Raw genomic sequence first — 27,508 nt, 5'->3', positions numbered from 1 at the left:
GAAGAATCATGCTGCAAAAAAAATGAAAAGTGACATACAAAAAAAAATAGCTAATTTTTCACTAAACCAATATTCTTTCGATCATATTTTTTACATTGTCATTACTTCCGGTCCCATCTCAATACGTTGAAAATGTCCAGGAATTCCAACTCAGCCGCTCACTTGTCCACCCTGCCTCAAAAAATAATGTGAAAGTATCTACTCTGCGAACTGAATATCAGGGAGTTCACAAACCAATCACACCAATTTTAGGAGTCAGAAATTAAAGGCCAAAAGTTAACATTTTTTATTTATTTAGAATTAATAGTGAACAAATTGACAAAGTGAGGCACACGAGTACATACTGGCTCCTGGACCTTGTCTATACTATGGTATGGTAGCTTGTCTCTGTAAATGTAATTCCATGCTAAGCTAAAAATGAGAACATTTAGAGACAGATGTTTCAAAATAAGTAGGAGACCACCGTGTTCAACCATAGAGGTGGAAAATTAACCCCCCCATCCTCTAGCCATTCTTTTAAAACATGAGACCTGAAGGGGTTACGTTGTATATTAGAAGGCATATATAGACAGCCACTTCACCTCTGAAACATTTTATAAAACAATTTGAACATTAAAATGAGTTCTCTTATGTCTTTCGAAATTGGATTTGTGGGCGAAACATTTGCCACATTCAGAACACGTATAGGGTTTCTCCCCTGTGTGAGTTCTCAGATGTTCCAAAACATGTGATTTATTACTGAAACATTTCCCACATTCGGAACAAGCGAACGGCTTCTCCCCTGCGTGGATTTTTAGATGAGTCATAAGATATGATCTCCGACTAAAACTTTTATCACACACAGTACACGGGTGCGGCTTCTCCCCCGTGTGAGTTCTCTGATGACTTAACCAATTTTTCTTATGGTTAAAACATTTCCCACATTCTAAACATGAAAATGGTTTCTCTCCTGTGTGGATTCTTAGATGGTCCACAAGATGCGATTTCTGACTAAAATACTTCCCACACTGAGAACACGAATACGGCGTCTCACCTGTGTGAGTTCTTCGATGTCTCTTAAGTTGAATTTCCTTGGCAAAACATTTCCCACATTCGGAACATAAAAATGGCTGTGCGTCTGTCACAATTTGCTCAGGCAAAGTACGCTTAGATTTATTTTTTAAATATTTCCATATATTTCCAGTTTGGTCCTGGATCAGTGATTGATCAGGTGAAGGTATCCAGTGATCGGCGATGTCAGAGGATAAATTAATGCACTGAATGACGGCAGGTTCATCATCGGTTATTAGTTTGGCTTCTATGATATTGTTATCCTCTACGTCATAACAGAGAGACACATTGTGATGTGCATTGAAGTCCCTTATCCCGTGTTCATCTGGAAAAACAAACAAAAATTGGATATTGTTCTAAAGAAACTAATGAAACTTTGCTAAGTCTGAGACAAGAACAAGCAGTAAACAAAGTACAAAGGACATAAAGAAAAATAACATGTGGGAGAGGTCCCACAGTACAATCTCGAGCAGAAATGGTGGCGGACCACACCCATATATACAGACCACACCCCATTTATATAACACACCCCATTTTACAGACCACACCCATTTTAAGCCACACCCCCTCTACAAGGTCCTTCTTCACCCTATTATTCTTGAAAAAGAAAGAAAGGAGGAATGAGAATGGTAAGAATAATAATCACGAAGAAGACCTTTTTCAGAAACTTCCCATGCGCGAAACAAGATTCACGAGCGACTCTTACCACTCAATGACACTGACGAGACATCTTCAAATCCACTCGACGTTCCACCCGAACTTTCCTGCAAGAACCCCACATTAAAGACATGAGAAGTAATAAAAAGAAACTCTAGGTTATCTTCTATCTAGACCTGGGATGTCAAACTCAAACACACAGAGGGCCAAAATGAAAAACTTGGACAAAGTCACAGGCCAACCAGCATACAGTATAATAGGCCCCACAAAGTCCTCCATACAGAATAATGGGCCCCACATAGTCCTCCATACAGTATAATGGGCCCCCCATAGTCCTCCATACAGAATAATGGCCCCCACATAGTCCTCCATACAGTATAATGGCCCCACATAGTGCTCCATACATAATAATGGGCCTCACATAATCCTCCATACAGAATAACGGGCCCCACATAGTCCTCCATACAGAATAATGGGCCCCACATAGTCCTCCATACAGTATAATGGGCCCCCCATAGTCCTCCATACAGAATAATGGCCCCCACATAGTCCTCCATACAGTATAATGGCCCCACATAGTGCTCCATACATAATGGGCCTCACATAGTTCTCCATACAGAATAATTGGCCCCACATAGTCCTCCATTCAGAATAATGGGCCTCACATAATCCTCCATACAGAATAATGGGCCTCACATAGTCCTCCATACAGAATAACGGGTCCCACATAATCCTCCATACAGAATAATGGCCCCACATAGTCCATCACACAGTATAATGGGCCCCGCATAGTCCTCCATACAGTATAATGGGCCTCACATAGTCCTCCATACAGAATAATGGGCCCCACATAGTCCTCCATTCAGAATAATGGGCCTCACATAATCCTCCATACAGAATAATGGGCCTCACATAGTCCTCCATACAGAATAACGGGCCCCACATAATCCTCCATACAGAATAATGGCCCCACATAGTCCATCATACAGTATAATGGGCCCCGCATAGTCCTCCATACAGTATAATGGGCCCTGCATAGTCCTCCATACAGTATAATGGGCCCCACATAGTCCTCCATACAGAAAAATGGGCCTCACATAATCCTCCATACAGAATAATGGGCCTCACATAATCCTCCATACAGAATAATGGCCCCACATAGTCCATCATACAGTATAATGGCCCCACATAGGGGTGGTGGTTCTAGTGTTGTGGGCCAAATAAAAGCATCCTGCGGGCCAGATTTGACGCATGGGCCAGAGTCTGACCTGTATGATCTAGATGAAGTTCAAAAATTGCTAAAAAAAACACGAATGACACCATTAAATCTACCAAATAATGTACTGAAAAAAGGGAAAATAAATATACAAGTGGGGTGAACTTGTTAAAAAAATGCAATTCCTTCATTGTTTTTTTGGAGATTTGTATTTGCATAATTTATTTTGTAGTAAAAATGACTTTGGAACCAGGGCTGTGGAGTCGGTAAGCCAAACCTGCAACTCCGACTCCTCAATTTCCCTTACACCGACTCCGACTCCCACATATATTGCTTATATTTAAGTGAAAAATTTATTGTAGTACAATGTGAACATCAGACATTTAACCATTTTTATGATACAATAATCAAGATATTTAGATAGAACATAATATATTTATTGGAATACAAATTTAGAACACAAAAAACTGTAATAAATTGTAAATATGTAATACACTATGTAATATCGATTACATTATATATATATATATATATATATATATATATATATATATATATATATATATATATATACACACATACATATATATATATATACACATATATATATATATATATATATATACATACACACACACACAGACCAAAAGTTTGGACCCACCTTCTAATTAAAAGATTTTTCTGTATTTTCATGACTATGAAAATTGTACATTCACACTGAAGGCATCAAAACTATGAATTAACACATGTGGAATTATATACTTAACAAAAAAGTGTGAAACAACTGAAAATATGTCTTATATTCTAGGTTCTTCAAAGAAGCCACCTTTTGCTTTGATGACTGCTTTGCACACTCTTGGCATTCTCTTGATGAGCTTCAAGAGGTAGTCACCGGAAATGGTCTTCCAACAATCTTGAAGGAGTTCCCAGAGATGCTTAGCACTTGTTGGCCCTTTTGCCTTCACTCTGCGGTCCAGCTCACCCCAAACCATCTCGATTGGGTTCAGGTCTGGTGACTGTGGAGGCCAGGTCATCTGGCGTAGCACCCCATCACTCTCCTTCTTGGTCAAATAGCCCTTACACATCCTGGAGGTGTTTGGGGTCATTGTCCTGTTGAAAAATAAATGATGGTCCAGCTAAACGCAAACCGGATGGAATAGCATGCCGCTGCAAGATGCTGTGGTAGCCATGCTGGTTCAGTATGCCTTCAATTTTGAATAAATCCCCAACAGTGTCACCAGCAAAGCACCCCCACACCATCACACCTCCTCCATGCTTCACGGTGGGAACCAGGCATGTAGAGTCCATCCGTTCACCTTTTCTGCGTCGCACAAAGACACGGTGGTTGGAACCAAAGATCTCAAATTTGTACTCATCAGACCAAAGCACAGATTTCCACTGGTCTAATGTCCATTCCTTGTGTTCTTTAGCCCAAACAAGTCTCTTCTGCTTGTTGCCTGTCCTTAGCAGTGGTTTCCTAGCAGCTATTTTACCATGAAGGCCTGCTGCACAAAGTCTCCTCTTAACAGTTGTTGTAGAGATGTGTCTGCTGCTAGAACTCTGTGTGGCATTGACCTGGTCTCTAATCTGAGCTGCTGTTAACCTGCGATTTCTGAGGCTGGTGACTCGGATAAACTTATCCTCAGAAGCAGAGGTGACTCTTGGTCTTCCTTTCCTGGGGCGGTCCTCATGTGAGCCAGTTTCTTTGTAGCACTTGATGGTTTTTGCAACTGCACTTGGGGACACTTTCAAAGTTTTCCCAATTTTTCGCACTGACTGACCTTCATTTCTTAAAGTAATGATGGCCACTCGGTTTTCTTTACTTAACTGCTTTTTTCTTGCCATAATACAAATTCTAACAGTCTATTCAGTAAGACTATCAGCTGTGTATCCACCGGACTTCTGCACAACACAACTGATGGTCCCAACCCCATTTATAAGGCAAGAAATCCCACTTATTAAACCTGACAGGGCACACCTGTGAAGTGAAAACCATTTCCGGTGACTACCTGTTGAAGCTCTGTGAACTTTTGGTCTGTACTGTGTATATATATATATATATATATATATATATATATATATATATATATATATATATATATATATATATATATATATATATATATATATATATATATATATATATATATAACACTATGTAATAAACAATGTAAGTGGCAAAAAACAGTTTTCAACAAAAACATACTAAATAGCATTTGTGCAGTCTATGAATTTGTTCTAAGAAATAGAATTGCCTCCATCAGATCCTCCTTCATAGAGGACCTCAGATCTGAGAACAACCTCTCTACACTAACTTAGGCTGGAGGCAAAGCCGTAACCACATGGGCGACATCTCTAACAATTTCCGGGTATAAAGGAATTGCCTCATGCACAGTTAGTTTTGATGAACAGTTGAATTTTTCTATTTCTTTGAGAGCAAGTGAAACATTTTGCTAAAATATGGTCAATCAGCTTGCTATAGGAGACGGAGTGAAATCTTTTTCCTTGCGGCAACGGTTTACCTGCTCCATGTCATCCAAATACTTGTCAAAGTCAAACTCCTCATCTGATGAGGATGAAGATATGGCAGCAGTGGCACTGTCAGGACCCAAGTTCTCTTGCGCCTGGCAGTCCTCCTGTAGGCCACTCATCCTAACTGCTACCTCAGTCAGAGCTTATTTTCCTTTAGTAAGCTGTTGATCATCAAGCAGTATACGAAGACTTAGGTCCACATAAACAGCTGCCAGAAAATTTTTATTTTCCAATAGCTGTCTCTCTCCGTTTCATTGAAGCAGAAATGCCATCTGCGATTAAACCTCCTCTTTGGGACAGGCAAAATAGCAAGTTCTTCCATGGATAGATGGAGGGATAGATGAATGGATGGATAGAAAGATAAGATAGATAAAGTCATAGATAGATGGAGGGATGGATAGATAGATAGTGGGATAGATAGAGGAATAGATAGATTAATAGAGGGATGGATAGATGGAGAGATAGATACAGGGATGGATGGATGGGTGGATAAATATATGGAGAGATAGATGATAGATAGCCATATGGATAGCTGGAGGGATGGATCGGATATACTCCCTATATCCGATCACTCACTCGCTCTTGTCACTTGCATCTTAAAAACATCTCCACAATGCGATCTTTTCTCACTTTTGAAACTGCTAAAACTCTAACTGTCGCTCTTATTCACTCTTGTCTGGACTACTGCAACTCTCTTCTGATCGGTCTCCTTCTTACCAAAATCTCCCCTCTTCAATCTGTCCTGAATGCGGCAGCCAGGGTCATATTTCTGTCCAGCTGCTTCACCGATGCCTCCACCTTGTGCCAGTCATTACACTGGTTACCCATTCACTACAGGGTCCAATATAAACTCATTGCTCTCACCCACAAAGCTCTCCACAGTTCTGCACCACCTTATATCTCCTCTCTCATCTCAGTCTATCGTCCTACACGTGCCCTTCATTCCACAAATGACCTAAGACTAACATCCCCCATAATCCGAACCTCGCACCTCCGTCTCCAAGACTTCTCTCGTGCTGCGCCAGTTCTCTGGAATGCTCTACCCCAGACGATCAGATTGATGCCTAGCCCCGATGTCTTCAAGCGCACTTTAAAAGCCCATCTCTTTAAACAAGCCTACCACCCCTCATCTACTCAGTAAACTAACTTTCCCCTGTTCCCTCCTAAATACTATTCAGAATCTGCTCCCTACTGTTCATCTGTCTCTACACCCTCCATGCACACAATAACGGCACTCGGTAATTGAGTATTGCACTTGAACATACAGGCTGATGACCGGATCATACAGCTTTATATGACAATCCCGACTTATTATAATTGCCAACATGAAATAACAAGCACTTTCCACCTATTGTGTCCCCCCATTTCCTTGTAGAATGTAAGCTTGCGAGCAGGGACCTCACTCCTGATGTAACTGTTTAAACGGTCTCACCTTGTATTGAATTTATTGTTTGTACATGTCCCCGCTTAATTGTAAAGTGCTGCGGAATATGTTGGCGCTATATAAATAAAAATTATTATTATAAGGATGGATAGATGGATAGTGGGATGGATGGATAGATAGAGGGATAAATGAAAGAATAGATGGATAGATAGAGGGATGGATATATAGATGAATACATGGAGGGATAGAGTGTGATGGACAGATGACAGCTACAGACAGCAAATAGTACATTGCACATATAGTTCACACATTGTACGGAGAGCACATAATAATCACCTACAATATTAGCATTAGTTACCTTCCTGTGACAGAGATGAGCAGTAGTACTTTCACTTTCTCCAGCTCGGGGCCCAGGAATCGGATCCTGTGCAGGGCAGGCATCCCTCCCCCTCCTCTCTCTGGTGAAGACGGCAGAAGACAGGACAGAGGAGGGGAGATTGCCCCCTGCAGTCTGGAGCTAGTGCAGGACGGGAGCACTGCAGCATACAAGTGAGTTTTGATAGGTGCGTGCCCCTGCTTCTAGGGGGGGGCAGCTTCCCCCCCTGCCCCTCGCTGGCTACGGCCATGATTCACACACAGCGTTTTTGCGGATCCGTTTTTTGCAGTAAAATGCAGTGTCTCTGGGTATCCCAGCAAAGTCAATGGGTTTCAAGATATGACATTCAGACACATCGTTTTGTGAGGATCCGTTTTTGGGCTCAAAAATGGATCCTCACAAAGAATGAGCATGTCAGTTTGTGCGGCGTTTTTCTAATCTACTTTTGCTACTGAAAACATTATCTATGAGCTCAAAAACCTTTCAGGTGATGCGGTTGTTTAAAAAGCTGATCTGCTTTTGCAGCTGAAAAACGTATCCTCAAAAAACGCAGCAAAAACGCTGTGTGTGAATGTAGCCTTAGATCAGGAATAGAACAGCTATTTATAGGACGTTTCATAACTTTCCCAAATTCCTATGAAAAAATATTCAGCACATTCTGCATTGAACTACTGTACCCAATTTATTATATATTTTAGGAGTCGGAGTTGGTCCATTCTATATCGACTAAGACTCCACCAAAATTAGCACCGACTCCACGACTCCGACTCCACAGCCCTGTTTGGAACCTGAATGTTCAGGTCTGTAGGATTAGGCAGATGCCCATCTTGTATCATTTTTTTATATACATTTTAGCAGTTACAAAAAATTCAGAACATTAGAAATAAAAAAAGATTTTATTTGCATTGCCAGTCTCTCAGACCAGTCACTTTTTTTTATTTTTCAATCTATGGACCTGTATGGATGACTTTCTTATGAGCACCATTTTGGGGTACAATATTTTAATTGCTTTTTATTACATTTTATGTGGGAGGTGCAGTGACCGAAAAATGGCAATTATGGAGTCTGAAATTGTTTCTCTTTATGGCGTTTACTATATGGGTTAGTTAGTCATATACACTGCTCAAAAAAATAAAGGGAACGCTTAAACAACAGAATATAACTCCAAGTAAATCAAACTGTCCACTTAGGAAGCAACACTGATTGACAATCAATTTCACATGCTGTTGTGCAAATGGAATAGACAATAGATGGAAATTATTGGCAATTATCAAGACCCCCTCAATAAAGGAGTGGTTCTGCAGGTGGGGACCACAGACCACATCTCAGGACCAATGCTTTCTGGCTGATGTTTTGGTCACTTTTGAATGTTGGTTGTGCTTTCACACTCGTGGTAGCAGCAGACGGACTCTACAACCCACAGAAGTTGCTCAGGTAGTGCAGCTCATCCAGGATGGCACATCAATGCGAGCAGTGGCAAGATTTGCTGTGTCTGTCAGCGTAGTGTCCAGAGGCTGGAGGCGCTACCAGGAGACAGGCCAGTACTCCAGGAGACGTGGAGGGGGCCGTAGGAGGGCAACAACCCAGCAGCAGGACCGCTACCTCCGCCTTTGTGCAAGGAGGAACAGGAGGAGCACTGCCAGAGCCCTGCAAAATGACCTCCAGCAGGCCACAAATGTGCATGTGTCTGCACAAAAAGTTAGAAACCGACTCCATGAGGGTGGTATGACTGATTTGGCAGTGGGTCAGTAATGGTGTGGGGTGGCATTTCTTTGGCGGGCCGCACAGCCTTCCATATGCTCGCCAGATGTAGCCTGACTGCCATTAGGTACCGAGATGAGATCATCAGACCCCTTGTGAGACCATATGCTGGTGCGGTTGGCCCTGGGCTCCTCCTAATGCAGGACAATGCCAGACCTCATGTGGCTGGAGTGTGTCAGCAGTTCCTGCAAGATGAAGGCATTGAAGCTATGGACTGGCCCGCCCGTTCCCCAAACCTGAATCCGATTGAGCACATCTGGGACATCATGTCTCGCTCCATCCACCAACGTCACGTCGCACCACAGACTGTCCAGGAGTTGGCGGATGCTTTAGTCCAGGTCTGGGAGGAGATCCCACAGGAGACCATCCGCAACCTCATCAGGAGCATGCCCAGGCGTTGTAGGGAGGTCATACAGGCACGTGGAGGCCACACACAATACTGAGCCTCATCAGGAGCATGCCCAGGAGTTGTAGGGAGGTCATACAGGCACGTGGAGGCCACACACAATACTCAGCCTCATCAGGAGCATGGCCAGGCGTTGTAGGGAGGTCATACAGGCACGTGGAGGCCACACACAATACTCAGCCTCATCAGGAGCATGTCCAGGCGTTGTAGGGAGGTCATACAGGCACGTGGAGGCCACACACAATACTCAGCCTCATCAGGAGCATGCCCAGGCGTTGTAGGGAGGTCATACAGGCACGTGGAGGCCACACACAATACTCAGCCTCATCAGGAGCATGCCCAGGCATTGTAGGGAGGTCATACAGGCACGTGGAGGCCACACACAATACTGAGCCTCATTTTGACTTGTTTTAGGGACATTACATCAAAGTTGGATCAGCCTGTAGTGTGTTTTTCCACTTTAATTTTGGGGGTGACTCCAAGTCCAGCTCTCCATTGGTTAATAAATGTGATTTCCATTGATGATTTTTGTGTGATTTTGTTGTCAGCACATTCAACTTTGTACAGAACAAAGTATTCAATGAGAATATTTCATTCATTCAGATCTAGGATGTGTTATTTAAGTGTTCCCTTTATTTTTTTGAGCAGTGTACTTTCATAGACTGATCATTTAAGGACCCAGCGATAAGCGATACCAAATATGTTTCTTTTAGAATTCAGTAAATGAGGGTGATTCAAACTTTATCTTAAGATTTTTGAATATTTTTATTTTAATAGTTTTCGCTTTATTTTTTAGTCCTCCTTGATCTCTTTTACTATATACTACAATACATTGTAGAAATGACAATCTCCAATTCATAGGAGCACACAAATGGTGGTGACAAGAGCCTTTAGTAGACATTGGGGATCTTGGCAACCCATCAGTACCAAAGCAATCGCAACACGGTGGCAAATAATTGAAGTTGGAACAGTCACATTATGCAATCATAACACTAAAGTGCAGTTATCTATGTGATAAAAGAAGGGTGCACGGCAAAATACTCCAGTAATAGCAACAGTCCAAAATGATAGCCGGCACTCACATCTAATTTAAAAAAATTGCTTTATTGATCCAGAAATATAAAAGGCACAAACAATGGTTGAACACAACAGCGCAAAAATTAAAAAGGCAGAAAAGAAATATCCACTGCGCTCCCAGGCAACATGTTTCAGACCTAGATGGTCCTTTGAGGCTTGACAAAGGACCATGTAGGTCTGAAACATGTTGCCTGGGAGCGCAGTGGATATTTCTTTTCTGCCTTTTTAATTTTTGTGTTGTTGTGTTCAACCATTGTTTGTGCCTTTTATACTTCTGGATCAATAAAGCAATTATTGTAATTAGATGTGAGTGCCGGCTATCGTTTTGGACTGTTACAGTTATCTATCATTTACACTTGAGAGCTTTACATTTATCCAAACTGAATCTCTATTTACAGACAGCTGAAAGTTTAACACATTGTTATGGAAAAGCAGAAAACATTTGTAAGGACCACAACCAACCACGGACAGACCAAAAGGAATACACCGATCAACCTTAACATTACCTCCACTCATCAATGACGGGAATAACATAGATAATCTTGTGACAAGGGCTCCTGGTAGCAGTGGGGTATATCAGGAGGTAAGAGAACAGTCAGTTCTTACATTTTTTGTCTGGGACGCAGTAAAAATGGAAAATAGTAAGGATCTGAAAGGTTTCAATCCGGGCCAAACTGTGAAGACTGGATGTCGGAGGAAGAGAATCTCTAAATCACCAAGTCTGGCGGGGTGTTCCCGGTATAGAGTGGTTACAACCTAGCACAAACAACTGGTGGACCAGTGCCAACGTCGTGGGCCTCTAAGTCTTGTGGAGTCTGTCTCTTCATGTATCAGGAACATAATGGGCATTTACAGACTATTAGGAAGGAGTTTTTATTGTTATGGTTGAAAAGTGTATATATTTGTAGGACTGTTCAGTGTATACGCCATGGAGGTTAGTAGAAGACTCATTACATCAATCTATAGATTTACAGAAATCTCATCTCATCTACCTGATGATCCCGGGGGACATTTTCCTCCCTTTCTGGCCAATCCTGGGAATATAGAGGACTGGGACATCTCTCCGGAGGATTTCTTGGACTGGATCCATCTATAGGAAATAACCGCAGTGTCTGAATACATTGTCTATATGTGATGAGCAGATGATGGGGAATCTAGACGACTCTCAGACCTGTTCTCTCCTCTACAACCCAGGAAGGTCTCCTCTTACCCGGAGATGTGATGGACGGGCGATTCTCCACCATGACGTCCTTGTACAGATCCTTGTGTCCTTCTAGATACTCCCACTCCTCCATGGAGAAATAGACGGTGACGTCCTGACACCTTATAGGAACCTGACACACACAATGACCCGTCATTAGCAGACCCCTCCCCCGGCGTTATTGTACAATGTCCCAGCATTCCCGGCAGCGCTCACCTCTCCGCTCAGCAGCTCAGTGATCCTGGTGGTCAGTTCTAGGATCTTCTGCTCATGTATCAGTGAATGAGGTGGAGGATCGGTGATGTCACTGGGGGTCCTGCTCCGCCCTCCTGACACACGGGGGGTCACACACTCCCCAGACGACGTCTTCACTACTGTGTGATCCTGTGTATGGGGAGACGCCGATCACTACACAGAGGCTGAGAATCCTTCACCTTTCCCGTCATTTCCAGCTTTATTACTAGAGATCAGAGTGATGTGATGTGAAGCTCTCACCTCTCCAGTGATCCAGTAGATTATCTCCAGGGTGAGGTCTAATATCCGAGCCGCCATGTGGTCTCTGTCCTGCTCCATCCTCGGGGGGTCATTAATAGAATGTATCATCTTTCAAAGTAAAACTTTACCAGTGAGATTTCTATACATAAAGAAATGGAGGAAACAAGGACGACTGAGCTAAAAATCACATTTGGAAGAAAATCTTACATGAAGTTAAGGGTCTCATGAATTGGGAATTACACAGGACTACACACAATATACAATGCAGGTGACCAGGCGAAATTTTACAATTCTGACCACTGTCACTATATGAAGTAATAACTCTGGAACACTTCAGCGGATCGCACGGATTCTGAGATTGTTTTTTAGAGACATATTGTATTTCATGATAGTGGTAAAATGTCTTCAATATGACTTACTTGTGTAAAAAAAATGGAAATTTGGCAAAAAATTTGTAATTTTCAAACTTTTAGTTTGTATGCCCTTAAATCAGAGATATGTCACACAAAATTAGCTCGTAAATATTCCCACATGTCTACTTTACATCAGCACAATTTTTTAAACATAATTTTTTTTTGTTAGGAAGTTACAAGGTGTAGGGTTCTGTACTCACTCAGCCGCGTTAGAAGTAGGCACAGGATACTGTCTCTTTAAAATGTCCAAGGCAGGTTTATTCAGGTTTCATAAACCGCATTTTCAAAGCAAACAAAACACAGACTTGTCCGGCACAAAGTAACAAAGTAGAAAATAAACAGTTCATATAGTACTGCGGGTTCGTCCGCTCACAGTCAGTGTCCTGTAGCACAGACACGCTGGAGGTCTCCACACCTCCAGCCACAGACACTGAATGAGACACTCGGTCTCCATTTTATTTACAGGCACTGGGGTGGGGATATGTGAGCAGACAATCCCTCCCAACTCTTATGATGGCTCGTAAAAAACAGCCCTGATACGCCCTATTAACCCTCTCAGCACTGTGTGTGCTGGAACATACTTCCCGGGTTTACATCACCAAAGCTACCAACCTCAGTGACACATATCTTCCCTCAAGAACCCGTCCGGCGGCCATCTTACATACCGCCCCTCTGCCCAAAGCCGGGGGGCTTGGCACCTTCCACTAACAAACAGTGGACCCTTGACAATGCGTCAGCATTGCCATGCAGTTTCCCAGGCCTCTGCTCTACATGGAAGCTAAAATCCTGAAGGGCTAGGAACCACCTGGTCACTCGAGCATTGTTCCCCTTCTCGCTCATCCACTTTAGTGGGGCATGGTCTGATACCAGCGTGAACTTCCTGCCTAAAAGGTAGTACCTTAGAGTGTCCAACATTCCTTCTCCACGATGGAGTAATTTTTCTCACAGGATGTCAGTTTCCGGATTAAATACATTATGGGGTGCTCCTCCCCATTCACCTCTTGTGATAGGACAACACACAGTCCAACATCTAAAGCGTCCGTCTGGACCACAAACTCTTGAGAAATCTGGCACCACCAGCACTGACTGTTTACACAGAGCCTGCTTTAGTTCCTGGAAGTCAGTTTCAGCTTCTGGAGACCACTTAGCCATAGCCAATTTTTTCGCTTTTAGGAGGTCTGCAAAAGGGGTGGCTATCATGGCGAAGTTAGGGATGAACCGGCGGTAATAGCCCACGAACGCTCTGACCTGTTTTTTTTAGAGAGGTTGTGGCCAACCCTGAATAGTGTCAATTTTATTTATTTGGGGCTTTATCACGCCTCTGCCTACGACATAGCCCAAATATCTGGCTTCCTCCATGCCCATGGCACATTTCGTCGGGTTGATGGAAAACCCGGCCTTACATAGAGCATCGAATATCGCCAGGGCTTTGCTCAGATGGCTTCCTCAATCCTGGCTGTAGATCACAATATCATCCAGGTAGGGCGCTGCATACTTCTTGTGGGGAGCTAGGATCCGGTCCATGGCTCTATGGAAGGTAGCTGGAGTTTCTTGCAACCCAAACGGCATTCTGGTGTATTGGAAACACCCATCTGGCGAGCAAAGGCCGTCTTCTCCTAGGCCTCCTGGGACATAGGAATTTGCCATTACCCTTTTGTAAGGTCCAGGGTGGTAATGTACCTGGCCAGCCCTAGCCTTTCTATTAGTTCATATACCCTGGGCATTGGGTAAAAGTCAAACTTAGAGATGTGATTTAGTTTCCTATAGTCATTGCAGAACCGCCATTCTCCATCTGGTTTCGGCACCAAGACTATAGGACTGGACCAGCCACTCTTGGACTCTTCAATGACACCTAGACTCAGCATGCGCTTCACCTCCTCCGAGATTACCTCTTGGCGGGCTTCAGGAATCCGATATGGCTTCATGTTCACTCGGACATGAGGCTCCGTAAGCACCTCATGTTCTATGATCAGAGTACACCCCGGTAGATCCGAGAACAGGTCCTTGTTCCGCAGCAACAACTATCGGCATTGTTGTTTTTGGGCATGTGACAGCGACTCTGCCACCTTGATCTCTCCCATGTCGGCTTCCGACTTCGCCATCAAACACGGAGCTTCCAAGGGCTCCCTAACTCGCCACGCTTTATTAGGTTGACATGGTACACCAGGTAGGGCATCCTTCTCCCTGGTTGGTGGACTTTATAGTTGACATGCTAATCTTTCCCACTACTTCATAGGGGCCCTGCCACTTAGCCAGGAATTTGCTCTCCACCATAGGTACCAGCACCAGTACCCGATCCCCAAGGTAGAAGTGTCTCACACTCGCTGCAGGCCATTGGGTCATAGGTCATGGGGCGGCTATGTGACCTGGAGTGTGACACCTCCAACAAACTGTTATTGAGCTAGACTTTTGGCAGTAACTCAGACCCCTCCTGGGCTCTAGGACGCCCCCAGACGTGGCTTTAGTGCCCCTCTTTTGGGTCTCCGGCCCTTTTGGGAACTCCAGTATGGAGATGCTACAATCCCTTGCATCCCCAAGAAACTCTCTACCGCCTGGTACCTTTCCACCAACCCGTCCAGGTCATCGGCATTACGGGGATCTCCCTGGGCAACCCAGGATTGCACCGACCTCGGAAGGGAGAGCGTGAACCTGTCCATGGCAACTTTCTTGACCATCTGTGCTGGGAAGCAAGATTCAGGTTGCAACCACTTTTGGACCATGTGTAGGAGGTCGAACATTTGGGACCAGGGAGGTTTGTCACTGCAATAGGCCCAGTGGTGCACCTGTTGCGCCCTGACAGTCAGAAAAATATCCAAGCGCCAAAATCTCCGTTTTTAATTTGGAGTACTCTTTTGCATCTTGCATAGGCTTTCTGCGGCTCGCCCGTTAAATATGGCGCCAGCACCTCCACCCACTGCTCTGGAGGCAATTTCTCCCGCTCTGCCACCCTCTCAAAGACCGTAAGGAATATTTCAATGTCATCACCCTGAGTCATCTTTTGCAACATTCTTTTTACCGTCTTCCTGACGTGCGAGACATCACCTGGAGTTGGGGGAGGAGCGGTCTCTCTGGTGAGGATATCCCCTGCTAAGAGCTCCAACTGCTGCTGCTGCTGTTGGATCTGCTTTATCAGGAGTTTATTTTTCTCCTGCTGCATTTGCTGCTGCTCCCAGTGCTGCTGGCTCTGCTGCTGCTGCTCTCGCTGCTGTAGCAACTCCCGATGCTGCTGTTGCAGGCTCTGCAAGTGCTGCTGGTGCTGCTGTTGTTGGCTTTGGAGCAAGTGTTTGAGGAGCTCCTCCATGCTGCCGGACATCTCTGGCTGGCTGGCGGCCTTTACCCATGACATCCACCGATTTCTGTGACAGGTATACGTGTTCCTGGAATCTTGCCAGCACTTCTAGCGCCAATTGTAGGGTTTTGTACTCACAGGATACGGTCTCTTTAAAATGTCCAAGGCAGGTTTATTCAGCCTTCATAAACCGCATTTTCAAAGCAAACAAAACACAGCCTTGTCCGGCACAAAGTAACAAAGCAAAAAATAAACAGTCCATATAGTACTCCGGGTTCGTCCGCTCACAGTCAGTGTCCTGTAGCACAGACACGCTGGAGGTCTCCACACCTCCAGCCACAGACACTGAATGAGACAATCGGTCTCCATTTTATTTACAGGCCCTGGGGTAGGGATATGTGAGCAGCCAATCCCTCCCAACTCTTATGACTGCTCGTAAAAAACGGCCTTGAAATGCCCTATTAACCCTCTCAGCACTATAAGTGCTGGAGCATACTTCCCGGGTTTACATCACTGAAGCTACCAACCTCGGTGACACACATCTCTCCCTCAAGGACCTGTCCGGCGGCAATCTTACAATGGGTTAAAAGTTGACGAGTGATTTCTCATTTTTCCAACAAAATTTACATAACCATTTTTTTTCGGGACCACATCACATTTGAAGCAACTTTGGGGGGCCTATATGACAGAAAATACACATTCAACAAGTTTATTAACACTTTAGGTGCTTCACAGGAATTAATGGAATGTGGAAAGAAAAGATAAACATTTAACTATTTTTCACAAAAATGTTATTTTAATCCCATTTTTTTTTTACTTTCACAAGGGTAACAGGAGTAATTGGGCCCCAAAATTTGTTGTGCAATTTCTCGTGAGCACGCAGATACCCCATATGTGGGGGAAAAACAACTGTTTACATTTTGAATGTAAAATTTGCTGGAATAATTAGAGGACGCCATGTCGCATTTGAGGAGCCCCTGATGTGCCTAAACAGTGGAAATCCCCCACAAGTGACATGATTCTGGAAACTAGATCCCTCAGGGAACTTATCTAGATGTGGTGAGCACCTTGAACGCCCAGGTGCTTCACAGAAGTTTGTAACATTGAGCGGTGAAAATAAAAAAACCTTTCTTCCCACAATGTTTTTTAGCCCCAAATTTTGCATTTTCATAAGGGAAATAGGAAAAATTGTACTGTACAATTTGTTGTGCAATTTCTCCTGAGTAAGCCGATACCCAATATGTGGAGGAAAACCATTGTTTGGGCGCACAACAGGGCTTGGAAGGGAAGGAGCACTATTTCACATTTTGAATGCAAAATTTGCTGGAATAATTAGCGGACGCCATGTCACGTTTGCAGAGCCCCTGATGTGCCTAAACAGAGGAAACCCTCCAATTGACCCCATTTTGGAAACTAGATGCCTCAGGGAAATTATCTAGATGTGTAGTGAGCACCTTGAACCCCCAGGTGCTTCAGCGAAGTTTCATTGAACCGTGAAAGAAAAAAAAAAAAAAAAATCACAATTTTCCCACAAAAATGTTTTTTTAGCCCTAATTTTTTTATTTTCACAAGGCTAACAAGGCTAACAGGAGAAAATGGAAGCCAAAATTTGTTGTGCAATTTCTCCTGAGCACGCAGATACCCCATATGTAGGGGAAAACTACTGTTTGAGCACACAGCAGGGCTCAGAAAGGAAGGAGTGACGTTTTGGAACACAGACTTTGATGGAATGGTCAGCGGGTGTCAAGTCGCATTTGGAGAGCCCCTGATGTGCCTAAACAGTGGAAAACCCCCACAAGTGACACCATTTTGGAAATTAGACCCCTCAAAGAATTTATCTAGAAGTGTGGTGAGCACCTTGAACCCACAATTGCTTCACAGAATTTTACAACCTGTGAAAATGATAAAATATATATTTTTTCCACAAAAATGTTGTTTTAGCCCCAATTTTTTTCATTTTAACGAGGATAGCAGGAGAAAATGGACCCCAAAATTTGTTGCGTAATTTCTCCTGAGCACACCAATACCCCATATGTGGTCAAAAAACTTCTTAGGCACAGTGCAAAGCTCAGAAGGGAAGAAGCGCTATATTGGAGTTCAGATTTTACTGGACTGGTTAAAGAGTGCCATGTCACATTGGCAGAGCCCCTGAACAGCAGCACCCTCCCATACAAGACCCTGTTTTACAAACTATACCTCTCAATGAATTCATCTAGGGGTGCAGTGATCATGTTGAGACCACAGGTGGGTCACAGAATTTTATACCATTGGGCAGAGAAGAAAAAATAATTACATTTTTACCACCAAAATGTTGTTTTAGCTACAGATTTTACATTTTCACACTGGGAAATGGGTAAAAATGGCACCAAAATTTGTCCCACAATTTCCGCTGAATGTATAAATACTCCATATGTGGCTCTGCAGTACTGCTTAGCCACACGGCGAGACTCGGGAGGGACAGAGTGCTATTTGCCTCCTTGATGACAGATTTTTCTAGAATAGTTTGCAGACTTCATATACAGAGGCCCTAAGTGCTAGAAGAGCAGAATTCCCCTTCAAGTGACCCCATTTTGGAAATTATACCCCTTTGGGAATTCACTTACAGGTGTAGTGACGATTTTGACTCCATGGGTGTTTTCCAGAAACAAGCAACAGCGGATGTTGCTGAGTGAAAATTGCAAACTGCCGTTGTAGTGACCAGTACGCTGTAGTGACCAGTACACTGTGTTGTGCCGAGCTCGTGCTTTTGGACATATGCACCTGTAAATTAGGCGGCCTCTCATCATTACAGAAATGCCAAACATGTGGACGCTAACTGCGGTTTAGGAGGTGGCATTCGGAAGAGCAGAATTTGCTGGATTTCTTTTGGAGGGCGAGGAGCTATTTCGCCTTTCCAGAGCCTTTGTACTACCAGTAACATGGAAGCCCCCTATATTTACATTAACAGATGATGGACCTGAGTGGGGACTTGCTTTTTTGCGTGGATTGATTTGAATTTTTATTAGGAACATTTTACATAACATTTTGGATCACGTTTATATTGCACTCACTCTGAGCACTTATTTCGGGGATTCCAACTAAATCTCTGAGTGACGTGCGTGATTCAGATAAAACCCCAGAGAGATTCATTCACTATAAGAGTTACTCTGGACTCCGTCTGGCCTCTATTCAGCAGTGTCCTTTTTTTTTTTTTTTTTTTTTTTTAAGAGGCGCACAAAACTGGCCGACGGCACTTTTTTGCACGCCTAAAAAGACAGACACCGCCGGATCACAGGTCAGACGGCGTCCACAGTGCCTCCATCTGCCTCATTAGAGGGAATCTTCCGCCGGGGGTTCCATCTGAATCACGTATTTCAGAGATTTACAGGGAAACCCCGGTGTAAGCGCTCAGCTAAGGATACCTGTGAGCCAAGCCTTATTGCGATCTTTGGGAGGGAGGCAGAATGAACAAATCAACAGCAGGTGAAGAATTGGTTTTATTTATTTTTTACGCCGTTCCTCGTGCGGTATAAGTAATTAGATGACTTTATTCTTTGGGTCGGTGCGATTACAGTGATACCAGATTGATATCGAGTTTTTATGTTTGGCAGCTGTCACACACTAAAAGACCCTTTTTTTTTTTTTTTGCAAAAACTAGTTTTTGCATCGCCATATTTTGAGAGCTATAATTTTTCCATTTTTTTGGGCCGACAGTCATGTGAGGGCTTGTTTTTTGTGGGACGACTTTACCTTTTTAGTAATACCATTTTTTGGGGACATGACATTTTTTAATCGCTTTCTATTCCAATTTTTAGGAGGCAGAATAAACAAAAACCAGCAATTCAGGATTTTTTTTTTTTATGTCGTTCCACGTGTGGTAAAATTGATAAGGAAGCTTTATTCTTCAGGTCAGTATGATTACAGCGATACCACATATATATTTTTTTATGTTTTGCTGCTTTTACACAATAAAAACTATTTTATGGAAAAAAGAATTATTTTTGCATCGCTTTATTCTGAGAGCTATAACTTATAATTTTTCGGCTGATGGAGCTGTATGGTGGCTTGTTTTTTGTGGGACAAGATGACGTTTTCAGCGGTACCATTTTTATTTACATTCGTCTTTTTGATTGCATTTTATTCCACTTTTTGTTCTGTGGTATGATAAAACTGTTTTTTGCCTAGTTTTTTTTTTTACGGTGTTCACTGTAGGGGTTAACTAGTGGGACAGTTTTATAGGTTGAGTCGTTCCGTACACAGCGATACCAAATATGTCTACTTTTTGTTTTGATTTTTTCCATAAAAATATTTAATTATGGATATTTTTTTTTTTATTATTTTTAAAAAAAATATTTTTACAATTTTTTTTTTTTTTTACTTTGTCCCACTATGGGACTTTCAGTTTTTGCAGGCTAATTGCTTGTAAAGCATAAGAATGCAAGCGCATTCCTATGCTGTACGAACAGTCAGCACTGCACTGACAAACTTGTTAGATCATACACTGAGCATGATCTAGCAAGTTTGCTAGCTCTGGTGACCCGACATCGGGTCACCATAGCAACAATCAGGCCCCCACGATGACGTCGCGGGGGTGCTGATCCAAGGGCAAAGGGGGCTTCCTTCCTCTACCTGCTCTCTAAATGCTGCGATTGATTTTGATCGCAGCATTTAGGGGAATTAAAGTGCCAGAGGTGGTGCAGCACCGCTCCTGGGACAGAGTGCTGGGTGTCAGCTGTCAGAATCAGGTGCCACCTGACTGCGATTGTGCGCACAACCTCTGTGCTCCGCGATCGCCATGACGTATCCATACATCCAAGGTCGGTAAGTACCAGGAAACCTGGATACGTCAAAGGTCATGAAGGGGTAAAAATTGCTGTTGGTGTAAGCAGCTGACGGTTATAGGAAGCGATCGATTGCAGTTATTTATTCCAAAGGGCGTGCAGCCAAATATTAAGTTGAGAGTGCCAACAATTGTGTCCGGTCCATTTTGGGGGCTTATTCTGTCCAATTTGTCTTTTTTCATTTTTTTTTTTTTGTGTTGATCCAATACACACAAAGGAAATAAACATGTGGATAACAAAATGTGTAAGTGCAGTAATTGTCTGGGAGAAATACTTCATTTTCTGGAACTATTTTAAGGGTGTCGACACTTTCGGCCATGACTGTAGCTGGCTGCTGATTATATTATCATGCACATTGCACGGCGCAGCACTGGTGCAGATGAATCTAAGTGCACAGCAGTTAAACATGGCATATTCTCTTCATACTGATATAGATTCATTCTCTCTGCTATTTATCCTTGTAAAGCCTGAATCTCTCTTCTCCATTTGCAAAATGTAATTTATAATATGTAAATGTTCTTGTGTCTGTTCCCAAATGATGTTAAGTTATCTAATTCAACTAAAGGTGTTATGTTGCAAGTTTGTTTCTCCTTGCATATTATTTGCCTCATCCAGTGTTAACTCAGTTGATTAATTGGATAATGAGTTAAATTGGACCTATATCTAAGCACAAACCTCCCTAGACTTAGCCAATGGGAAGACACTTGTGCAGACGACGGGCATTTGTGCAGAATTTAAAGAGAATCGGTCAGCAAAGTCTTTTTCAAGAAGGTCAGCAATACCTTTACTTGGCCGGTCTGTTCCTCCATCAATGAGAAATCAACATTTGAATTGCTGTAAATAGCTATAGTAGATCTGAAGCCTTTAATTTCACACAGAAAAATGTCCGCACCACACAACGTGCTTGCCATAATTTATATCCTCTCATAATACCATAAAACAAATTATATCAATGTGCAAATTCAAGCAGATTGTCCGTATCATCAAGTCCTCCTTCTATCTGAAACTGAATCTCTCTTAAACTGACCTCCTTGTGTTTCCTCCTCCACTAACCTACCTATGTCCCTTATTGTCACCTCCGTGTGTGGCTCCAACATTACTCCCCTGCAGCACGCCGCTGTCTTGGGGTTATATCTGACTCAGATCTTTCCTTCTCTCCTCACATCCGATCTCTCGCTCGTGTCATCTACACCTCAAAAACATCTCCAGAATCCGACCGTTTTTCACCTTTGACTCTGCAGACCCTTACTGTCGCTCTTATTAATTCTCATCTGGACTATTGTAACTCTCTACCGATCGATCTCCCTCTTACTAAACTCTCCACTCTCCAATCCATCCTGAATGCAGCAGCCAGGATCATATTCCTCTCCAGCAGTCACACTGATGTATCTACCCTGTGGCAGTCATTGCACTGGTTACCCATCCATTACAGAGTCCAATATAAACTCATCTCTCACCTACAAAGTGCTCTACAGTTCTGCACCACCCTACATCTCCTCCCTTATCTCTACCAACCGTCTCTACCTGTCGTCTCCACAGTTCTGCTAGACCCTACATCACCTCATCTCTATCTATCACCCTACCCATCCTCTTTGTTCCACAGCCCCCCCAGAATATTATATACACCTTCCCTACCCATCCTCTCCACAGTTCTGCACCGCCCTACATCTCCTCCTCATCTCAGTCTACCACCATACCCAACCTCTTTGTTCCACAGCCCCCCTAGTATATTATATACACAGCCCCCCTAGTATATTATATACACAACCCCATCTAGTACATTATATACACCGTCCCTACCCGTCCTCTCCACGGTTCTGCACCGCTCTACATCTCCTCCTCTTTGTTCCATGATGACCTAAGATTAACATTCTCCATAATCCAAACCTCCAACTTCGTTCTCCAGAGCTTCTCTCGTGCTGTGCTTATTTTCTGGAATGCACTACCCCAGAAAATCCGGTTAATTCCCAGTATCCACAGTTTCAAGCCTGACCTAAAAGCACATCTTTTTAGACTGGCTTATCACTTCACCTAACTAATCTAACTTTTCCCTGTTCTCCCTTCCATGTACACAATAGCACTTTGTATCTGTACTGTACAAGCAGTTTTTACCATTTACCTATTGTGTTCTCCTTCCCCCATTTCCTCATAGATTGTAGCTTGCGAGCAGCAGGGCCCTCACTCCTCCTGTATCTGGTGAACTATGTGTTACTCTGTAATGTCTTTATTGTCTGTACACGTCCCCTCTAAAGGCCCCGTCACACTAAGCGACGCTACAGCGATCCCGACAACGATACGACCTGTCAGGGATCGTTGCTGCGTCGCTATGTGGGCGCTGGTGAGATGTCAAAGTCAGATCTTCCAAACAATGCAGCAACGATGCGGCGACCCGTAACGATCTGTATAACAAAGCACACCTATGTGTTTCTGTGTCTGAGTCATCAACAAGGTCGTTGGTAAGGTGTCAAACACACCGATGCATGCTACCCAGCGGGGCTTCAACGATCAAAGAAATGTCCAGACCATTCCGACACGACCAGCGATCTCATAGCAGGGGCCTGGTCGCTGCTAAGTGTCAAACGTAGCGAGATCGCTACTGAGGTCGCTGTTGCGTCACAAAACTTGTGACTCAGCAGCGATCTCGCTAGCGATCTCACTTAGTGTGACGGGGCCTTAAAGCTATGTGCCCACGTGGCAGATTTGATGCCACGTGGCATATAAATCCATGCAACCGGCATAGATTTACATTGTGTGAACAACTTAGATGCTTTAAATGCAGCATCTATAGTAAAAAAAGAGAATTAAAAAGTTAAAAATAAAAAAAAAACCTGTATACTCACCTCTCCGGTCTGCTCCAGTCTGCTCCCAGTGGCGTGGCGATCCTGCGATCCTCTCTCTTCGGCGTCCCGCAGTGTACTGTCAGGACCTGCGGTGACGTCATTTGGTCAGCTGATGGTCACGCGACCATCACCTGACCGCCGACGTCAGCGGTCGCGTGACCATCAGGTGACTAAATGACGTCACCGCAGGTCCTGACAGTACACCGCGGGACGCCAAGGAGAGAGGACGTGGCCGGGAGCAGACCGGGGGCCGCCGGAGAGGTGAATATACAGGTTTTGTTTATTTTTAACTTTTTTATTTCTTTTTTTTCACCGCGTGGTAGCCGGGATGAAGAGGAGTTGTAGTCTCCTCTTCATCCCGGGTACCACACGCACCGCGATTATGCTGCAAATTCGCGGCCATTGACTTTAATTGAAAAGCAGCAAATCCACATATACCTGCGGGTTTGCTGCGTTTCAATGTTCCTCAATGGCCGCGAATTTGCAGCGCAATCGCGGTAGAAATGGTCATGCTGCGTTTTGCAACGCAATGCGAATTCAGCACGCAAATTAGCGCATCATGTGCACAGCACATCCGAATTCACATGGCTTTGCATGACAAACTGTTTTACAAGCGTTTTCGCAGCCGTAAAAACGCTACGTGGGCACATGGCCTAATTTGTAAAATGCTGCGGGATCTGCTGGTGCTATAGAAATAAAAACTATTACAGAGCAGACGTGTGTAATCCCCCAGGCATCTGTCAGGCTCATTCGCTCCTTTACACTTATTCAGAACCTTAAGGCTGTGTGCCCATGATGCGTTTTTTTAAGCGTTTCCGCAGCGGCAAAAAATCTGCAGAGACGCTTAAAAAACGCATGGTAGAAGGTCTGCCATGTTCCCCAATGATAATCCGCATGTGCTGTGCACATGCTGCGGAGATTCCGCTCCGGATTATCATTGTGGAAAAAAACGCAGCACTACCAATTATTTTGCGGAAGTGCTGCGTTTTCGCCGCCATTGACTTGCATTGGAACGCATGGATTACACATCACTGTATATGTAGATGCGCATTCCATGCGTTCCAATGTGCGGATGGTACCCAGGTCTAGAGGAGAGGAGACTCTCCTCCGGACCAGGGTACCATAGAACCTGTAAAAAAAAGAATAAAATAAAAAATAAATGTATACTTACCTTCTGGCGGCCCCCGATGCGCTCCTCCTTGCTTGCCGGCAGATCGCGATGGACTGAAGGACCTGCGCTGACGTCATAGTCATGTGACGGGTCACGCGACGCTGACGTCGGCAGGTCCTTCAGTGTACCGCTGCCGGCAGGCGGGACGGTGAAGCAAGACTGCGGGGGCCATCAGAGGGTAAGTATATATTTATTTTTTTACATTCTCTCGGGTCACACTATATAAATGCATGCTGTTTGCATGGATTTATATAGTGTGACCAAGTTGTTAAGTACTTTCAGGTGATGCTAAAATCGCTTGTCAACCCGTATTCGGAAATGCATGTGAAGAACGCTTCACATCCACATGTCCCTGGCAGGAAAAACGCATGTACAATCCGCATGTGTTTTTTCTGCCAGGGAGATGCAGAAACGCTCAGGAAAAATCCTGAGCATTTCTGCATTGTGGGCACATAGCCTAAGAATCACATAAGTGTTATTATTCTCACGGATTCTCCCTCTCGCACACAGACCACTCCCAATGGTATCCCCCCGAGTATATTCTATCCGCCGTCCGTCCCCCTCCCCCGAGTATATTCTATCCGCCGTCCGTCCCCCTCCCCCGAGTATATTCTATCCGCCGTCCGTCCCCCTCCCCCGAGTATATTCTTTCCGCCGTCCGTCCCCCTCCCCCGAGTATATTCTTTCCGCCGTCCGTCCCCCTCCCCCGAGTATATTCTATCCGCCGTCCGTCCCCCTCCCCCGAGTATATTCTATCCGCCGTCCGTCCCCCTCCCCCGAGTATATTCTATCCGCCGTCCGTCCCCCTCCCCCGAGTATATTCTATCCGCCGTCCGTCCCCCTCCCCCGAGTATATTCTATCCGCCGTCCGTCCCCCTCCCCCGAGTATATTCTATCCGCCGTCCGTCCCCCTCCCCCGAGTATATTCTATCCGCCGTCCGTCCCCCTCCCCCGAGTATATTCTATCCGCCGTCCGTCCCCCTCCCCCGAGTATATTCTATCCGCCGTCCGTCCCCCTCCCCCGAGTATATTCTATCCGCCGTCCGTCCCCCTCTCCCGAGTATATTCTATCCGCCGTCCGTCCCCCTCTCCCGAGTATATTCTATCCGCCGTCCGTCCCCCTCCCCCGAGTATATTCTATCCGCCGTCCGTCCCCCTCCCCCGAGTATATTCTATCCGCCGTCCCCCTCCCCCGAGTATATTCTATCCGCCGTCCCCCTCCCCCGAGTATATTCTATCCGCCGTCCCCCTCCCCCGTGTATATTCTATACATCGGGCCTCACCCCCTCCAGAATGTGTTCCCCAATCTCCCTCTCCCCCACCAAATATAATTTTGCACCCCAAATATATTAATCCATACATCGCCCCCGGGGATATTATTGTATACACTCTGTAATGCCGGTGACACATCTTGGAAAAGCAGCTTCATCCGGGGAACATTCTGCTCTCACAGGAGTCTCCGGAACATTCAGGAAGACACAACAATGGAGCGGAGCAGAGGCTGCCCCCTGCTGGCAGCACCCGCTCTATATCACCTACAGGATAACGGCGCTAAAAGAAACCGGGAAAGGAAACTCCCAGAAATATACAGAGGAAACAAAGGAGGCGGCTCACCGACCGAGCGACCACTGCGGATGTCACCTCCTGGCGAGACAGGACCTGCCGTGACGTCACTGTCATGTGATCAGGTAATTACACGGGAGAGTAGGAAATGTTAGAGACTTTAGGACCTTCGATGACATCACAGGAAATGCCCTGCTTTACGCCTCCCCTCACGTGACTGATCATGATCACATGACCATGAAGTCTTCAAAAGTGCTGCGGTAACTAGGATACCTGTTCAGAGACGTCAGTGCCGCCTGGGATGCGTCTAGTTTGGAGTTGATTATTTGTGGTCCTCAAAAAAAATCCCCTCCAATGTCCAGGATGGAGCAGATTCCCGGACCCTCACAGCCTGCAATGTAGGGGAATTGGAATGTGCACACATTGTAGATATAGATCAGCTTTAGAATTGTAATGATTTCATGGTTTTATTTTTTAAGTACTTGCTGAAACTGTTATATTTATTACGTATTTCCAAAGGGCAAAATTTTATTTTTTTTCATGATTAATCAAACTTGCATTTTATTATCGCTCTTTGTAATATAAATAATCACACACAGCGCTGATCGTTCAGTTTTGCCCGAATTTGACTTTTACTGTATTTCCACCAGTCCCAGCCACAGCAGCGACATTTCTGAACAGTGGACGGAGCTAGACAACATTTATGTGATCATTTTTGCCCCTTTTGTGATGTAAATTATGATAATGTCCACCCGCTCTTCAGAATGCTGGTGCTGACCAGGACTGGTGGACCGACAAGAAAAGTACAATTTTGTCAAAAATGAACAATCAGAGCTTTGTGTAAGTTTTTAAACTATGAAAAGTGATAATATAAAAAAAAAAAAAAAAACAAATTTTTTAATTTAACAAAAAAAAAAGTGGCTTTCTACCTCTCACCTTTTATTAATACTGGCATGCAAAATTTGTTTCTTCACGAATTGTGGCTGTAATCTTGTATAATGTCTGCCAAGAAATAATAAAACACCCTGCAGTTACTCCAATCTACATGTCTCAGTACAGAGATGACAAGATTGAACTGCTGCACTGAGGTCCATGATTTGTGGGCACAATGTACTGTGTATAAGGACGTCCTCTTTACAGAAACTCCATTCTACAGCCCCTGGCAAAAATTATGGAATCACCGGGCTCGGAGGATGTTCATGCAGTTGTTTAATGTTGTTGAAAAAAAGCAGATCACAGACATGGCACAAAACTAAA

At 44.2% G+C, this 27,508-nt stretch overlaps 1 protein-coding gene across 3 annotated transcripts; it reads right to left on the bottom strand.

The window, feature by feature from the left end:
* Positions 1-271: 271 nt before the first annotated feature.
* On the bottom strand, positions 272-26,438 carry LOC141257315 (gastrula zinc finger protein XlCGF66.1-like). 3 transcript variants are annotated; one of them, XM_073671747.1, is made up of 7 exons: positions 26,303-26,438; positions 12,156-12,263; positions 11,877-12,044; positions 11,670-11,793; positions 11,452-11,549; positions 1,757-1,814; positions 272-1,375 (listed from the first exon to the last, which is right to left on the bottom strand). In XM_073671747.1, exons 1-7 carry the CDS (start codon positions 26,366-26,368, stop codon positions 594-596), a joined length of 1,404 nt encoding a protein of 467 aa, XP_073527848.1. In that variant the 5' UTR covers positions 26,369-26,438; the 3' UTR covers positions 272-593. The 3 variants fall into 3 exon arrangements, with proteins under 3 accessions (XP_073527848.1, XP_073527850.1, XP_073527849.1); XM_073671749.1 differs by having other exon boundaries at positions 12,156-12,294; positions 26,307-26,437; XM_073671748.1 differs by having other exon boundaries at positions 273-1,375; positions 12,156-12,294; positions 26,303-26,436.
* Positions 26,439-27,508: the final 1,070 nt, after the last annotated feature.

The sequence above is a fragment of the Phyllobates terribilis genome, unplaced genomic scaffold (genome assembly GCF_046119375.1).
Source record: "Phyllobates terribilis strain yellow unplaced genomic scaffold, ASM4611937v1 Scaffold_3__8_contigs__length_932513732, whole genome shotgun sequence".
NCBI lineage: Eukaryota > Metazoa > Chordata > Amphibia > Anura > Dendrobatidae > Phyllobates > Phyllobates terribilis.
The sequence above is the reverse complement of the archived record's forward strand: the minus strand, read 5'-3'. Positions and strand labels throughout refer to the sequence as shown.

What these genes read in the sequence shown, in the direction of transcription:
- LOC141257315 (XM_073671747.1), bottom strand. Translation starts at nt 26,368, where the DNA reads ATGACAGTGACGTCACGGCAGGTCCTGTCTCGCCAGGAGGTGACATCC. An exon ending in CCCGTCCATCACATCTCCGG is followed by an intron (nt 11,550 to 11,669) that starts GTAAGAGGAGAC and finishes TATTTCCTATAG; the next exon opens with ATGGATCCAGTCCAAGAAAT. An exon ending in CTCGTCAGTGTCATTGAGTG is followed by an intron (nt 1,376 to 1,756) that starts GTAAGAGTCGCT and finishes TTGTTTTTCCAG; the next exon opens with ATGAACACGGGATAAGGGAC.